Source organism: Setaria viridis, chromosome 2, assembly GCF_005286985.2.
Source record: "Setaria viridis chromosome 2, Setaria_viridis_v4.0, whole genome shotgun sequence".
NCBI classification, from domain to species: Eukaryota; Viridiplantae; Streptophyta; class Magnoliopsida; order Poales; family Poaceae; genus Setaria; species Setaria viridis.
The window spans coordinates 8,664,072-8,680,267 of NC_048264.2; the positions used below are offsets into that span (position 1 = coordinate 8,664,072).

A 16,196-nucleotide genomic window follows, 5' to 3' on the forward strand; every position below is an offset into this window, starting at 1 on the left:
TCTTATATATGATAAATTCATCACAAACTACTTGTTTGTTGATGGCCACATAGCTTATTGCTGAAAGAATAACACTATTTATTCATGATGCGGATAAATGCAAACACTCGTTCCAACAAAGGATGCTTGATTTATACTGACTTCTCATAGATGCATGCCTTCAGAGTTTTACGATGTCATATTTCACTGCCGGCACATTGCTCCCAATATTTCAAAATCATATACTATGTCTGTTCTCAAATTGTCGTGGCTATATATGATCAGACTTAAAAAAAATTAACCGTTAATAAACTCAATGTTGTTAAAAAAACTTTTTTATACTTGCTTCCATCAAGATTAATAGAACTAGGAAAAGTAATGGTCGAGCGATCTTGTAGATGTGCTAAGCAGGGACACCTGACAAGTGCGCAGTAGCAAATAACAGAGGTTAGCCGGGTTAGTCGTTTGGTCATGTGGCGCATAGCATAGCAAGCTACTCCCAATTTTGGCAATGGCGATGCAAAACCCTTGTTGCCAATCAATTTTGAGCCACAGGTCTGCAACCGAAGACATCTGTCGCGGAAGGCACATTCCACTCTCCTACAGCAGCGGCAGGGGAGAGAACAGGTCCCTGGCCATGGAGGAAAACTCGGCCGCCTGCAATAGCACACGGAGGCTATAGCTCGCATCGCAGGTATATAAAAGCCCGTGCAGGCACCACCGTTCCTCTCACCACGGCCAAGCAAGAACCACCACCACCACCTACAGAGACAGAGAGAGAAAGAGAGCTCACCGTCTCCTCCGATCCCGGCCGCCGCCGCGACGCGCAATGGCCATGGCTCGCCCCGTGGCGCACCTCTTCTTCCTCCTCCTCCTCGTCTCCACCGCGCCCGCCGTGCGTACCACCCCCGACGACGCCGGCGCCACCGGCAACCTCCAGGAGGCGTGCAACAAGACGCTGTTCCCCAAGGTGTGCCTGCAGGCGCTCAAGGACAACCCGGAGTGCCAGTCGGCGACCCCTCGCCGGCTCGCCGAGCTCTCCGTGTACGTGACCGCCGAGGTGGGCATGACGGTGGCGGCGTTCGCGCACCGCGAGCTCAACGGCGTCAAGGACAACGTCCTGTACAAGTGCCTCGACACCTGCTCCGAGGACATCGAGGAGGCCGTCGCCCACCTCAGCGGGCTCACCCGCGAGCTCACCGACGCCAAGTTCCTCGAGGTCAAGTCATGGCTCTCCTCCACGCTCGGCGGCACCTCCACCTGCGAGGACGCCTGCAAGGACGCGCCCGTCAGCGACATCAAGAACGCCTGCATCACCAAGAGCTTCGAGTTCGAGAAGCTGCTGCGCGTCACGCTCGACCTCATCACCGAGGCCTCGGGGTCCATGTCCGCCGAGGTCGCCCTGCCGCCCACCGACGCCGCCGCCGCGCCGGCGCCGTTCGGTGGCTACGGCTCGTCGGCCGGCGCCCCCGCCTATGGTGCGCCCTCGCCTGACGCGCCAGCTTACGGCGGCGCCACCAGTGGACCAAGTGCGGGTGCCCCGGCGCCGTCGTCGGGGGCCGGTGCGTCCGACGCCTACGCCACGTCATGAGCGACGATCCCTAGGGATTTTCTTCTTTTCATAGTCCCACCGCATTTTTCGATGAGCATGTCGATCTGTTAAGAATTTAGGAGTGTTTGGAGGTGGAGCCGCATAAACCAATGCAGAGATAAAGAGGCCTGCATCGAATGACATGTACTTGGCCTGATCTGAGTGTTTTCCTTTTCTTTTCTTTTTGATAGGATGAGCAGGGTGATTTTATCGTAAGATTGATTGTTAACTATGTTACCTTGACATGTTACAACAGTTAGCCATCATTTGTTCGGAATATAATGCACACAAATTGATCAGTGCACTTTCCAGCCTAGACATTGTAGTTACAATTCACGTGAATGCTACATCTCGCACTCGAGTGTTTTGAGAAACTCCAACACTTGATTTGTTTTTACTAATCAAAGAATGCCAACGTGTGTTCTACTTCTCATTCTCCTCCGGTGATGAGCTTTTAACTTAGGGAATCCGGGTTTGAGGTTGGTTGATCGGGGATTACGTTACCGGTGGCCTATGGTCCAAAGAGGGAGAGATCTAGGGTGGCTCAGCAGCCGGTGGTGGGAGGTAGCATAGATGATAGGGGAGCTTAGGTAACGAGGGTTCCGCCAGAGCGTGATGGAAGACCCTGCAGAGTAGGCGGTAGGGGCATAGGAATACGAGTTAATAGTGTTGGTGATGGTTTTGGATGGCATGGCGGCAGAGGCCGCGTTGTGCCACTGTAGTCAGGCGGGGTGCTGACGGCGAATGAACTCAGCCGGAAGATATTAGTGACAGGAGATGCTGGAGGCTGCGACCACCGTACCGGAGGCGAGCGGGAAGATGGTGGCGGCAAAGACCTAGTGTCGAGCATTTGTCCTTGCAACTTGTAATGGGTGTGTGTGTAGGGGAGGGAGGGAGGGAGGGAGGGAGAGCATAAAAAATTGCCCACATCCGACGTAACAGCAAGAAAATAAAAGTGCTGAGAGCCCTCAAATACTTAGAATTATGGACATGTATCAAATTTGAAGCAAATGTTACAGTTTTTTATCACAAAATATATTTACTCAGAAGAGGACACACCTGATGGTCAAGGAGTACAAATTTGAAATAAACATGTGTGCATGTCTTAAAAGAGGAAAATAAATGGAAGGCACGTGTTGCTTCAGTGAATGATATGGCATGCGGCATGGGCCTACACTATGCTACGTGTTTATAAAAAGAGAAATGGAGGGTGTATTTCTTGTACGATATATATTGAAAAGAAAACAATCAATTTTACTCCCCTCACCTTTTCACTTTGTCTGCTTAACCCCTAAGAAAATTATAAAATTTTTATTTTTATATTACTTTGGCATGCGATGATGTCATCGGTTTTGCCTATATTTCCAACATGCATGCAACATGGGTGGAGAGGTCAATACAAAGCCCATAAAAAAACAGGTTGTTTTTCATGTGTTGGGGAAAAGGACTATGCTTGGAACCTCCTCCCTCATTTCAAGACTTTGCAATTAGCTGGCGTAATGAGTTGGTGGCGAAGTGTTGTGATCCCTTCTTTGCACGAATGAAGAATTGGCGCGACGAGATGACTTCGCGACTTTGGTGGCCGGTCGCCTCTTCGTACTCCAGACAGGCTCATGAGCTAGGGTGGAGCAAAGGCAGCGAAGTCGTCGGCTGGTGATGACGATTCTATAGACCACTCGCGATTTCAGCAACAAGCGAAGTGGTGAAGATGTCTTCGGCATACTGGCCCACTCGAGCTTAGGTGTAAAGTGATGAGGTGTAAAAGGGTGTAACAAAAGTGGTGTAATGTTACTGTAATACTCCCGAATATACTTCACATAAAGAAAAAAGTAAGGTGTCAAGTTGTAAAGTGTAAAAATTACGGTCCTATAAAACGGGACCGTGGTGAATGCAAAGGGATAGATTCAGACGGAGGGGGAGATTTTCTAAGCTCTCCTGAAGTCATTTCTTAGTTCATTGTCATTCTTGTTCTCTTAGTTTGGAAACTTGTTGACCCCACTTCAGGGACGGTTTTCTACCCCAACAGCATCGCATCCGCATCCACATTGTGGCAAGTGGGATCGAATACTAACACATTGAGTATAAAAAATACTACTCCCTTTGTTCCAAATTGTGGTCGTTTTCGCTTTATAAGATTTATAATTTTTGTTATGTATATAGATATACGCTATGTCTAAATACATAGATAAATATATAATTTTAGAAAAGTCAAAACAACTTTTCAAATTCATGGGCATCTAAAAATAAAGTTTTTTTCCAAAATTATCGTGGCACAAGAAATTTTGCAATGCCACAGTAAAACCTTCGACCGAATAAGGCTGAGCCACAGAAAAATGAGGACACCTGTCGTAGTATGAGGGCGCATTTGTTTGGAAGGCCTAGCATTAGTCGCGGATGGCACATTCCACTGTGACTCTCCTACAATGTCGGTATGCCATACACGAAGTGGGGAGAGAAAAAGTCACTCGATGGCCTTCATTCACAAAGCACACTGCACACGGTATATAAGCGCGTCCGATCACCATCACCACCACGTACAAGAGCGAAACAACAACCAAGAATCCATTCATCTCTTGCCCGATCGACGCGCCATGGCCGTGGCTCGCTCCCTCGCGCCCCTCCTCCTCCTCTCCGTCCTCGTCTCCGGCGCCGCCGCCGCGCGGACGGTGGGCGACAGCGTGCAGGACGCGTGCAGCAAGTCCCAGTTCCCCAAGGTCTGCGCCGACGGCCTCTCGGCGAAGCCGGAGGCGCAGAAGGCGACCCCTCGCGGGCTGGCGGAGCTCTTCGTGGGCTTCGCCGCCGAGAAGGGCTCGTGGATGGCCACGTTCCTGCACGGCAAGTTCAACAGCGGCAAGGACAGCACGATGCTCGACTGCTACGACAGCTGCGGCGAAGACATCGAGGAGGCCATGGCCCACCTCAACGGCCTCATCCGCGAGCCCACCGACGCCAAGCTCCTCGAGCTCAAGTCATGGCTCTCGTCGACGGTCGGCAGCGGCACCTCCGCCTGCGAGGAGGCCTGCAAGGACGCGCCCAAGACCAGCGACAAGGACGACGTCGTCAACAAAAGCTTTGAGTTCGAGAAGCTGCTGCGCGTCACGCTCGACCTCATCACCGAGGCCTCGGGGTCCATGTCCGCCGAGGTCGCCCTGCCGCCCACCGACGCCGCCGCGCCATCGTCGTACGGGGCGGCGGCGCCGTCCGGAGGCTCGTCCGCGGAGGCCCCCGCCACCTCCGAGGGACCTTCCACCGGTGGCGCCAGCGGTGCCAGCGGCCCGTCTGCTGACTCGCCGGCGGCCGGCGCCGACGCTCCGTCCGGGGCCTCCTCCAGTGCGCCGTCTCCATCTGGATCTTCCGCCGCCGATGCGCCATCTGGGGACTCCGATGCGCCGGCGCCGTCGTCTGATGCCAGCGCTGACGACGACAACGACGACGACGACGACGACACCAAGGCATGATGAGCGCCACGACGCGGGCTTCGGTGCCAACTCAAACATGTTCTTTCCATCGACAATTTTTGCCGTCCGTTTCCTAACCACGACCAATAAAGGCCATGATGATGGGCTGCTTAAGCACAACATAAGGCCCATTTAGATAATGTTTCTGTATGTATGGGCCTGTGTTGGAGCAAAACTGAGGCCCATATCAGAGGCCGACACATATCGCATGCAGCCCTCTTAGGGCTTGTTTGTTTTATTAGCTTCTGACCGTGAAAGCAGCTTGCAGATTATAAATTTTTATTTTTGAAATAATTAAGTTGGATTGTAACAACCTGGATTGTAAAAAGCTGTGTCTGCTTTGGCATCCTGGATTATTGTGAGCGGGTTGGATTCCTCTTTTTCTTGTGCAATGTCTCTAGCACACCTTACTTGGTGCTCATGTTTTTATTTTTCAATTGACAAACGTTTAAACATGAATGTTGAGTTCCACATATTGTGGTGAGAATCACGTTCATTCTTTTTTTTTCAATCGCACAGATTGCTTCACACTACCCCTACCTACTTACTCTATTTCAAAATGTAGATCGTTTTGACTTTTTTAGATACATTGATTTTGCTATGTATCCAGATATAACCTTGTGTTTAGGTGCATAGCAAAATCTATCTATCTAGAAAAGTTAAAACGACATACATTTTGAAATGGAGGCAGCAACATCAAAACGGGAAAAGAAAAACTGCGTACTACGTGAAGAGAATTAGAGAAAAACAATAAATAGTTAGTTTTGAATGGAGACTCAACCAAACATTACATAGATTAACAATTAACATAGGTTCGTGGAACAATAATAGAAATGTTCAACCAAACATCATATCACACGGTAATATCAAGACGTTAACACATAGCAAACACTTCTATTTTTTCTTCTCTTACCACCGCTTCTTCAACCAATCCAAGGTGAGAAAAACATCTTGGTATTCAGCTTTCACAAAAAAGCATGCTAGCCATGAAATGTTCATCACAACTGGGAACGGATATGGAACTAGCCAAATTATACGAATCCATATGTGCTAAAATGTGAAAAATATAGTAATTAAAGTGGATATATCCAAATTCATTTTCATCATTCTCTTTATGATCCGAATTCGGAGATAAATGTGGATATAAATAGATATGTGAATAAAGCATCTCTTCAACTATTCTTTGAATGTATTATTTTGAGTTAGTTTAAAACTGATATATGATGTATATTACAATCAAAATTTATTTATTTATATTAAGATAAATATTTTATATGATTTAGTTATTATTGATATTTATTTCCTTATTAATTTTTTTATAAGTATTTATTTTCGATGAGAGATCTTTTTCTACAAATATTATATTTGATCCTTATTTTTATAAAGGAATGGATACTTGCTTGTTGTTATACTTCATTATTCATGCCAGCTCAAAATAGAGTCAGCACGAATACTGTCAGGATTATTCATGCTGGTTTAAAATTGATAATTGATTATGGATCAAAATGTTAGATAACAAGGGTCAAAACAAAATAGAATTTCCCTATGCGCACTGCGCACAGGTACGCGAGGAGGAAGATCATGAGTTCGAAGGTTAGACACTACACACATACGTATTTCGAGTGGAATACGCGTGAGCTCGTGTGGATGGAGGCAAAGCACCGAGCTCAGAAAAGGAGGAGACACATCATGAACGGAGGTTGAAGAAGATCTTTTGGCCGTCCAATCTGTACCTTGCAGCACCAAATTTCGAGTGTCAAAGGCTCAAGAAATACTCGAGCGCCCTGCAGACAGCCAAAAAAAAAGCTCTTTCTAGCTCTTCCACTGATACATCTCAACGGAGCATCATCTATAGAGATTTCTGCACAGCAAATCAAAGCATCGTCTACACTAGCATTTCATTAATAATTTTGGTTTAATTTCTTTAATTACATAATGGAATAACACTAGTGCCATATATTTAAGAACGAAGAGATTAGTTAGTGTACTTATGTATAATATATAGACCATATCTTTGTTCAATACTACTGCAACGATACACGTATCAGCTAGGCCATTTACGTACTCTCCCTGTCCCAACCTACGTATAGTTCATTGTGGATTAGAGACTGTCCAAGAACGACGACGCTGGTCTTTCGAAGGAAAAAAAACAACAACGCCGGAATGCTACCGCCTATATTAAAAGATGCATGCGTAGTAAAAAAACGAGTGGTATGGTCGTCCCGTTTTTTTCCTAGGGGCAGGCGAAATTGCCACCCGCACCTATGAAACGGGAACATTACTGTAGTATCCAGCCCATCCCTGGAGAACCATTTGCAGGGACGAACCACGGGACGACCCGCCCCTGGAAATGGATGCTATTTCTAGAAGCGGGCGATGGGGTGACCCGTCCCAGGAAATCACCATTTTCAGGGGCGGGTCCTCCTATCACCCGGCCCTGGAAATAGCCTGCATTTCCATGGATGGGTGACGGCATCACCCGCTCCTAAAAATGATTTTGGATCTTGGATGAAGATAAATTTTATATCAAAATTATATAGCTCAACGAGACCTAAAACTTTGTAGTTCAAAAGTTTTTCATTTGAGATTGTTTAGTACTTCAAAATATTATTATAAATTCTCTAGTTTTGAAATCTAAAACTTTTGAAGTTTCAAATAACTTGGCTATACATAATCTCTACATCAAACTTGTAGAGATCGACGAGGCCAAAAACTTTGGAGTTATCAAACTTTGGAGTTGATAAGTTTTCAATTTGAGATTGTTTAATACTTCAAAATATCATCATAAGTTGTTTAGTTTTGAAATATAATTTTTTTGAATTTTCAAATGACTTCAACCATAGAGAAGCTCTATATCAAAATTATAGAGGTTGATGAGACCAAGTTGGCATGCTTCTTATTTGAGATTGTTTATTGCTCCAAAATATTATTATAAATTCTTTAGTTTTGAAATCTACAAATTCTAAAATTTTCAAAGATCTTCGGACATAGAGAAGCTCTGTATGAAAGTTGTAATCCTCACCGAGATCTAAATGTATATAAGTATATGAGTACATGCGTAAGTATAAGTGAATGTATATATGTGAATGTATGAGTATATGTGAATGAGTTCAATAGATGTATTTTTTAATACAAACTTTTTCATGTTAACTTGGATGAATACAAACTTATAATTATAGAGTTCTACGAGACAAAAAAATTGTAGTTGACAACTTTTGCATTTGAGATCATTTAATAGCTCAAAAACACATTTTAAAAGAAAGACAAAAATTGAAAAATAATTGTAGGGGTGGGGGATAGCGTCACCTGCACCTGGAAATAATTTCTAGAAGTGGGTCATTTCCAGGGGTGAGTGACACAATGACCCGCTCCTAGAAATTGTTCCATGCAAAAAAATCATAACTTTTTCATACAATTTCGGATGAAAATAAACTTCATATCAAAGTTGTAGAGCTCGACGAGATCTAAAACTTTGTTGTTGACAAAGTTTTTATTTAATATTGTTTGATGGTCCCAAAAAATCGTTATAAGCTCATGAAAGAAACACGTCCAGCCACGTCATCGATCCGCGACTTCCAAACAAAGCATTTTTATTGGTCCAACCTCAATCCAGAGTTCAGACTCCCTCCGGCCCTATCTTATCTTCTTCTCGGTATCTCTTCTCTGATCTTCTTCTTGGTATCTCTTCTCTGGCTCTCTCACTTCTCCTCCCCTATCTCTCTCTTTTCTACCTCCTGCGAAGATGGGCAAGGGCCTTGGAGGCGCGGCCGGTCCCAGCTCGGCGGTCATGGGCGGCGCGGGCACGGGCGCACGGCACGGCCAGCGCCTGCAGCGAGGCATGAGCGGCACGGCCGCATGGCGCGACCGTCCCCTGCAGTGGTGCATAGGCGGCACAGCCAGCCCCGACAACCAAGCCATGGGCGGTGGAGCGGCCGGTCCCTGCGGCAGGCACGAGCTGCGCGGCCGGCCCCTACGGCGGGGCATGGGCAGCGCGTGTTGATGATGGGAAGGGCCGGGCACCGAAGGAGCTGCAACGCCGGCAAAGAAGAACAAGCCATCGATGCTCCGTATGTCGTCCACGAAGGCCACGATCTGTCGCAGGTACCTCACGAGCTGCCATGCAAATCTCCGCATCCGCATCCTGTAACCAATCATTATTAGTAGGGAGCTTAGCTTGTACTTGATGTGTTACTTGTATCAGATTTGTGGTCACTCTGCTAGCTTGTGCTCGATTTGTGACCATGTACTTCAATACGATTCATGACTGTGACTAATTTACTAAGATTGGTTATTTTAAACTTCTGATCCATCTGTTTGTAGAGTGGTTGATCCCCATGGGATCCGTCGGGGTTCAGGGATCAACAGGGATAGGCAGAAGTAGCATGTGGCCACGGTCGTGCATACAATTTTTTTATCTTTTTAATCGATTTGCAGGGGCGGGTGATGCACCCGCCCCTGCAAATCTCGAGAGTGTGTGATAGCATTACCCAACGAGAGGTTCGACGAGGCCAAGAGCAACCTCGACGAGCTGCTCAGCTACCCGTCCAGCATCAGCGCCATGGACTGCCCGGAGCTACGCGTCAAGGAGAAGGTGTCGTACTACGAGGACCTGCAGCAGGTCACCCTGGGCCTTATGAGCAGCGCGGACGCGCCGCCTAAAGATCCCAAGAAGGAGGAGGCGGCGGCCAAGAACGTCAAGGCTCCTGCGGCATAATTGATCGGTTTGGAGGAGCGAGCAGTTGATTATATTAAGCCCGTTTTATGGAAATAACAGTCTGATCTGATCCCCGAACCCATCCAATCATCCATAATGAGTTTCCGTTCAACATATATGACCCGTCAGATCAGCCAGCGTGACTGTGACTCTCAGCCCTGTATACCCTGAGCTGGCTTCATATGCGGCTACCACCACCACCACCACCTTCATATACATCTCATGAACCACAAAAATGGGTTGATATATCTCCATGTAATTTCTTCCATCGAAATTCACGGGACGATGAACCGGCTCATCTTCTATAGGAGATAAACACAGCATAAGTTCTGAGGTGTTGCCTTGTCGATGTTGTAGTTTGTAAACTGGTGAAGTTCAGGTTACAGGCAATTAGGAATCTGATGCTTCTTTGGATCCGGACAGGGCAAATACAAAGGTACCAGCAGCAAGTGAGAGGGCAGGTTATAGATGCCCTTGAAGCGTCCCCTGGTACCCGCCAGGTCTGGGGTGCGCTCCTGGCGTGTCACCTCGCCACGTTCCGCCCCGACCGGGTGCGCGCTTGTCGCCATGAGCGTCGCCTTCATGCCGCGCGACCCCGCCGCGCGCCCGACGACCGAGGCGTTCCGCCGCCTCTACGGCGACGGGTACTACCTGCTCCGGATGCAGGAGCCCGGCGCCATGGAGGCCGAGCTCGCGCGGATGGACACCAGGTTCATCTTCAGGAGGATCCTCACCACCCGCGACACCGGCGCCATCTCGCTGTCGCCGGAGTGGTGGGGCCCGCCGGACCGGGACATCCCGCTGCCGCCCTGGCTCCCGAAGGAGCACGTCGACCGCCTCGCCGCCAAGTTCGACGAGACGGGGTTCGCCGGCGCCATCAACTTCTACCGCTGCCTCAACCTGTAATATTATAATTCAGATCCACGGATCATTCAAAATCACCATCTCAATCTCTTTGAGTAATGATACGATGATCTGTGGCGTGGTTGTGCAGGAACTGGGAGCTGACGGCGCCGTGGACGGGGGCGAAGGTGGCGGTGCCGACCAAGTACATGGCCGGGGAGGAGGCGATGTCGTGCAGCTACACGGGGGTGCAGGAGTACATACACAAGGGCGGGCTCAAGGGCGACGTGCCGGGGCTGGAGGAGGTGGCCGTCGTCGCCGGCGCCGCGCACTGCATCCACCTCGAGAAGCCGGAGGAGGTCACCGAACACATCTACGACTTCATCAAGAGGTTCTGAGAGTGGTGGTGGAGTGCAGCGCCTGCAGAGCTAGCGTGGTTATTGGCTCATCTCGTGTCATCTTGTGCCGGGAGTGTTGCAGTCCATCGGGAAGTAATCACAGTATTAGTAAGGATTACAGCAGTCCATTGAATTGTTTGTTCTTGTAAATTAAAATCAGCGCATGCAAGAGCACTGTGAAACATATGTGTTTGTGAAATGCGAATTCCGTATTTTTCCCAAGGTCGAGGCTGCAGGTGACTCTCATGTTGGTCTTGGTATGTGCGCGAATAATATAAAAATGGTTAATTAGAGCACACATATTTCTTTCAAGAAAAAAAAATATATAAAGGGCGCACCTCATACTCTCTACTCCCTCTGTTTCAAAAAGAATGCAACTCTTGTTTCTCAAGAAGTCAAATAGTTTCAAGTGTGATCAAATTTATAAAAAACTACTAACATTCACGTCTCCAAATAGATTTAATATGAAAATAAATTACATGATTAATCTATTGATATTTATTTTGTACCGTACTATTTTGTATAAGTTTGATGAAATTTAAAATTGATTAACTTTCTGAGAGTTACATTCTTTTTGGGACAGAGGGAGCATGCATCACTGAATGTGTTCCTTAGCATCAGTGGACCAAAAGTACATCTCTAAATTGGAATACGCTTCTCCACAACGAAAACGGAAAATTGGAGTAAGGCTTGGATTATGCGGGCCACGGACGGCCTCACTGGATAGGAGAATAACAACTTTGAGCACGTGACATCGGCACATGCCCGCGCTGCCGAGGCTCGCCGCGCCGGCGGCGGCGGCGGCCCCACCCGTCCGTCTTGCGCCGCCGCCCCTGCCACCGCCGCTACGTCCCCACTACCGCTTCTCCTCCTTGAGCAGCAGGAGGCGCTCGCCGCGGCCCCCCTCGGCCACCGCCGCCGACGCGCCCCGCGGAGGCCCGATCCCGGAGCCCGAGGAACTCGACCTGCTCCTCCTCGCCGCCCTCCGCGCGGCTCGCATCCGGGACGAGGAATCTCGCCGCTCAGGTATTCCTGACTATCTTTCATGCGCTGTTGCTTGATTGAGTTTTCGATCTGGCTAGTACTGCTGAACTGCGCGCTACCTGTTCGAAGATATGAGGAGTAGCTATAATTGCTCATCTCGAACTACCTGCAATCGCGATAGTTTTCTCTTGGGAAAGGCGAAACCTCGGTGGATTGTATATTCTGTTTTTCGTTATGGACTCATTTAACAAGGGAATGGTACACTCTGTTTGACATGATTCACTTTCTAGTCATTTAATCACAATGGAAGATGTCTAAGTTTCTCATGAGGCAAATGTTGGTGCGTGTCCACTTCTGTTTGAATCATGTTCCTCTCTTTTCTAGGAAAGCTCTGATAATAATCACTATAGAGTATCAACTTCTTTAGGCTGCAAGTGTCTGCTGATTTGTTAGTTCAAATGTAATTTAATGAGGCTATGCTTGCAGATCCTCTTTTCATCGATCCATATGCTGCAGTTCTTCTTTCACATGATGTAGCACATCATGATATCGGTTATCTAGCTTCGCATGCAGTGCCTTGCCAAGACCATTATAGGCTGACAACCAGATATATTGATGACAAATTACAGAATTTGATTAGCAATTCGGAAGATATTAGACAGGTAATTTTTACTAAATGTTGTACAAAACTCTTTGCTCCCAACCGTTGGAGAATATGCTGGCTCATTCCTTATAGATTGTTTTGTTGACAGATGGAATGGACACTCGTCCTTACAGGCTGAGCTGGCCTAGGCTATCTGTTCTGTACGATGTGTCACCAGGAAAAGTCTTCAGTACAGCGACTCAGCGGCTTAGAGGTGTAATATAGACTTATGCAGTCACAAGTTTCTTCTTTTCGTTTGTTTTAAAGAATTGTTGACAAGTTTCCTCCCCATGTTTATGCTGTAGTTCAATCAAAACATATGTATCTGCCAATTATTTTCCACAATATGCCACCATCAGTACCTGAACCATTATAGATTGATCAATTAAGCCACTGTACTAATATTTTGCTGGTTTGATTTTGAGCCCTCAAACTATCAAGTTTTAGTCACTCAACTACTCAAGTCCTTCCATTCTTCCAAAAACAGATGTAGTAATAAAAATAGCATCTGGAGAAAGTAGTTATCCACCAAAAGATTTTCATCACAGGAGTTGATTATTTGAAAGCAGATGTAGTGAGAATGTGTTCATTGCATGCTGGTATGTCCTCCAGTTACAATGCTGCCAACCCGGGCTCGTGCCCTGGTTCTGACACAAAAGGGCCTCTTGGTGTGTGTTCCTCATGGTCATGGCGTGGTCGCTGAAGCAATAGTGTTGTGGCTAGTAGCTGGCTTTCGAGGCCTTTTCTCGACCTTAAGTGCAATACCTTTCAGGATGTCTCTTCTCTTGGGTTGAGTTTTTTAAAACTGATGTAGCAGTGACCATAAAAATGCAATGAGATCATCCCTTTTATGCTGCTAATAAGCATGCCTGATGCCTCACTGACATATTGGCCTCATAACAAGTGGCATCTTGTAGAGCATGAATTTATTCAGTGTCATATAATGGGTCTTCTTTCTAAATGAAAACTGAGCTTCAATAATGATTGCCAAAAGTTCATGTCCATTCCTTGTTTCTTGTGGTTCACAGGATCTGGAGCAAAAGTATCGCGAAATTGTGTCTTGCTTCATATTCCTTTGGAGTCCCCTGATCTACTAGAGGTCTTGAGCAAAAATGGCTTCAATGGGAATAGGCTCAGCTTGTGGGTACTGCAGGTAGTTAGCTTAACTTGGACTTGTAACGTCAGTAATTTTAAGTTCATTTCCTTACCTGTTTATTTAACTCTATCCAAAAAAGCATATTTTAAAAAGTTAATTTACAAATGTTTTGATTGGACTTGAGCACGATACAGCAGTTCAGTCATGCTATATGTGATTTTTCGGTGCTCATTGAGTGCAGTCACTAACAACATGAAAGCATCGAAGCAATTTATGTCTTAACACTAGCAGATTATGTACTGAATTATATTCACATAAAACCTCAAAGTTCAAAACAGGGCAAACCTTCCCAGCATACATGCACTCTCGAACATTATCATTGGTTTTCTGTGTTATTAATTTGTATATTTGGTGTTCTCTTGGTCCTATAGTCTATAGACTAGTCATCTGATTTTTGTGTAATGAAATTTTAATGGCATTGCAGGGCTTACCTCTGCCCACAACCACGAGTTTGGAAAATCTCTTGCTTGTTATAAGCAATTTAGCAATGAAAGGAAGCATCTTCACAGGAGTATTGCCCCATTTTCCAGACTGTATGGCATCAATGGACATGGTTGACTAAGTATATACTTCAAAATCCCATAGTATCTTTAAACTGGATTGTCAATAATAGTTTCCCTGTACAATGTCTTGCAGGGCTTGGAACAGGATAATCTGGAAAAGCTTTTCTTTACTCAGGGCTTTCGGGTTAGCTTTGTGCAATATGAAGATGTTGCGAAGGATATTGACTTTGATCTACCTAATTCATGGGAACTACGTGGCGGAGTGCTTTTTGTTGCAGAACAACTGAGGTTTTCAGATGCCCAGGTAAGCCAGATAACTTTCACTTGAATTTTTTCAGTTCGGTATTTTGAAATTAAGATGATCTGAGCAGATTTTGAGAACATGGCCAATATTTCAGATTCTGTCAGAATGTATCCTGCTAGAGGAACAGCTAGCAAATTCTTACTGGTTTCTGGTAGACACTATGAAATCCAAATTCAAATGTTTCTGAAAATATCGACCTGACATTGATGTAGAACAATCTAAATTTCTTTTGCCAAGAGCCAGACCAGAAATACGGTTTTACCTTTTCATAGCCTAGTTTAGTTATCACTATTAATTATGTATGAAATACATTACCAATGATACATTTAAGTATCCTTACATTGCATCAAACAGCACGCACAAGTAAGTAAATAAACCATTGAGGACCATTGTGTTTTTATTTTGAATTGGTTTTAGACAATAAGAGAAAAAGGTATATATGTACTAATTTTTTTGTGAAAAAAATATGCTTCACTAATGGTTGTATGTAACTTACTGTTCTGTACCGTGATAGCTCTGTCAGGAAATTTGAATTGTAGATCTGATCCCCAGCTAGGATATCTGATAGGTGGCCATTGCTAGCTAGTTCCTAGTGGCCTTTTAAATGTCAGGACCAATTCCCTGATCATCCAGTTGTAATATTTTGTGCAAAATTGGACATCCGAGAGATCATGTCCTTACATCAAGTCTGGACCTAGAAACAGAAAATGCACTCACGTAAACCTATCAAGAAAAGTGAAATTTATTATTGAATCTCCAGGAGACTGCTAGCTCAGAAATAGCAAATGGTGCACCCTCTCACCGTTTCCTTGGCCTGAAGTAGGATCAGGATTGCTGCTGCTCTCCACATGTACTTTGTAGCTTTCTGCAACAGCAACATCATAAGAACCTTACCATGTATCTTTCTAACAAAACTTCCTTGCGAAATCATCCTGAAAAATTCTTTTTTACGTTAAATCATCCTTAGATTTGGTATTATGCAAGGTTAGTAATGTTCTCTGTTGGCAGTTTGAACATTCTTTTCTCTTTTTTTTTCTTCCCTGGCTTTGGTAGATGGAGAGCTTCCGGTTGCATTTCGAAAGAATAGAGGAGGATGCCGATGAAGAAGGATTTGAGGAACTCTAGTCGGTTATGTGGTGTGGCTTTAGCTTGTGCAGAAACCTTGCCATGTGTCAGAAGAGAGCTGGTACAGACAGGACCGTGCTAGTAAAATTCAAGCCAAGTTTCTTCTCGGAGAGGAGTCGAAGAATCGGGGATCTTTAGAACACAACTTGTCTGTTGATAAAGCCACGCTTACTTCAGTGTTTGATCAATAAAAGTGCTTGGCTTTTTTCTCACTTGTTTTGTATTGATTTTGCATTGTTGGAGCAGATGTGAAATGCTGAACTGAACTGAACTGAACTAGCGCATGGTTCTCCCAACCCAAGCTGCGGCCTTAAGCGTGAGAGAATATGTGGCTAGCTGATGCCAAAATATACTTGAGCATGGCATGTACGCCAGAGCATGGGAACCCCAGATAAGGAAGCAATCAAATATTGAGGATGTAGTAGCAATGTTCAGTCATGTTTGTTCGTTGCTCCTGAGCACATGGAAAATCTAAATTCAGTCATGTTTGTTCGTTGT

The 16,196-nt window shown here is 45.8% G+C and overlaps 4 protein-coding genes across 5 annotated transcripts; all 4 read left to right on the top strand.

Annotated features, from left to right (window-relative positions):
- Positions 1 to 447: 447 nt before the first annotated feature.
- LOC117845988 (pectinesterase inhibitor) lies at positions 448 to 1,786 on the top strand. The gene has a single exon (XM_034727083.2). The coding sequence runs from the start codon at positions 809 to 811 to the stop codon at positions 1,568 to 1,570; it is 762 nt and encodes a 253-aa protein (XP_034582974.1). The 5' UTR covers positions 448 to 808; the 3' UTR covers positions 1,571 to 1,786.
- Positions 1,787 to 4,124: 2,338 nt separating this feature from the next.
- On the top strand, positions 4,125 to 5,373 carry LOC117846552 (uncharacterized). Its single transcript, XM_034727764.2, has one exon. The coding sequence runs from the start codon at positions 4,162 to 4,164 to the stop codon at positions 5,026 to 5,028; it is 867 nt and encodes a 288-aa protein (XP_034583655.1). The 5' UTR covers positions 4,125 to 4,161; the 3' UTR covers positions 5,029 to 5,373.
- A 3,362-nt stretch (positions 5,374 to 8,735) lies between these two features.
- Positions 8,736 to 11,167, top strand: LOC117845970 (epoxide hydrolase 1). The gene has a single exon (XM_072291939.1). It carries the CDS (start codon positions 10,211 to 10,213, stop codon positions 10,646 to 10,648), a length of 438 nt encoding a protein of 145 aa, XP_072148040.1. The 5' UTR covers positions 8,736 to 10,210; the 3' UTR covers positions 10,649 to 11,167.
- A 548-nt stretch (positions 11,168 to 11,715) lies between these two features.
- LOC117846413 (O-methyltransferase 1, chloroplastic) lies at positions 11,716 to 16,136 on the top strand. Of its 2 annotated transcripts, none has more exons than XM_034727571.2 (7): positions 11,716 to 12,009; positions 12,454 to 12,629; positions 12,704 to 12,824; positions 13,639 to 13,763; positions 14,191 to 14,319; positions 14,403 to 14,573; positions 15,945 to 16,136. In XM_034727571.2, the coding sequence occupies exons 1-7, from the start codon at positions 11,745 to 11,747 to the stop codon at positions 15,948 to 15,950; spliced, it is 993 nt and encodes a 330-aa protein (XP_034583462.1). In that variant the 5' UTR covers positions 11,716 to 11,744; the 3' UTR covers positions 15,951 to 16,136. The 2 variants fall into 2 exon arrangements, with proteins under 2 accessions (XP_034583462.1, XP_034583461.1); XM_034727570.2 differs by having other exon boundaries at positions 11,721 to 12,009; positions 15,627 to 15,999.
- The last annotated feature ends 60 nt before the right edge of the window (positions 16,137 to 16,196 follow it).

Coding starts and splice junctions, on each gene's coding strand:
- LOC117846413 (XM_034727570.2), top strand. CDS start 11,745: ATGCCCGCGCTGCCGAGGCTCGCCGCGCCGGCGGCGGCGGCGGCCCCA. Junction 12,630..12,703: donor ATTCGGAAGATATTAGACAG/GTAATTTTTACT, acceptor CATTCCTTATAG/ATTGTTTTGTTGACAGATGG. Junction 14,320..14,402: donor GTATGGCATCAATGGACATG/GTTGACTAAGTA, acceptor AATGTCTTGCAG/GGCTTGGAACAGGATAATCT.
- LOC117846552 (XM_034727764.2), top strand. CDS start 4,162: ATGGCCGTGGCTCGCTCCCTCGCGCCCCTCCTCCTCCTCTCCGTCCTC.
- LOC117845970 (XM_072291939.1), top strand. CDS start 10,211: ATGCCCTTGAAGCGTCCCCTGGTACCCGCCAGGTCTGGGGTGCGCTCC.
- LOC117845988 (XM_034727083.2), top strand. CDS start 809: ATGGCCATGGCTCGCCCCGTGGCGCACCTCTTCTTCCTCCTCCTCCTC.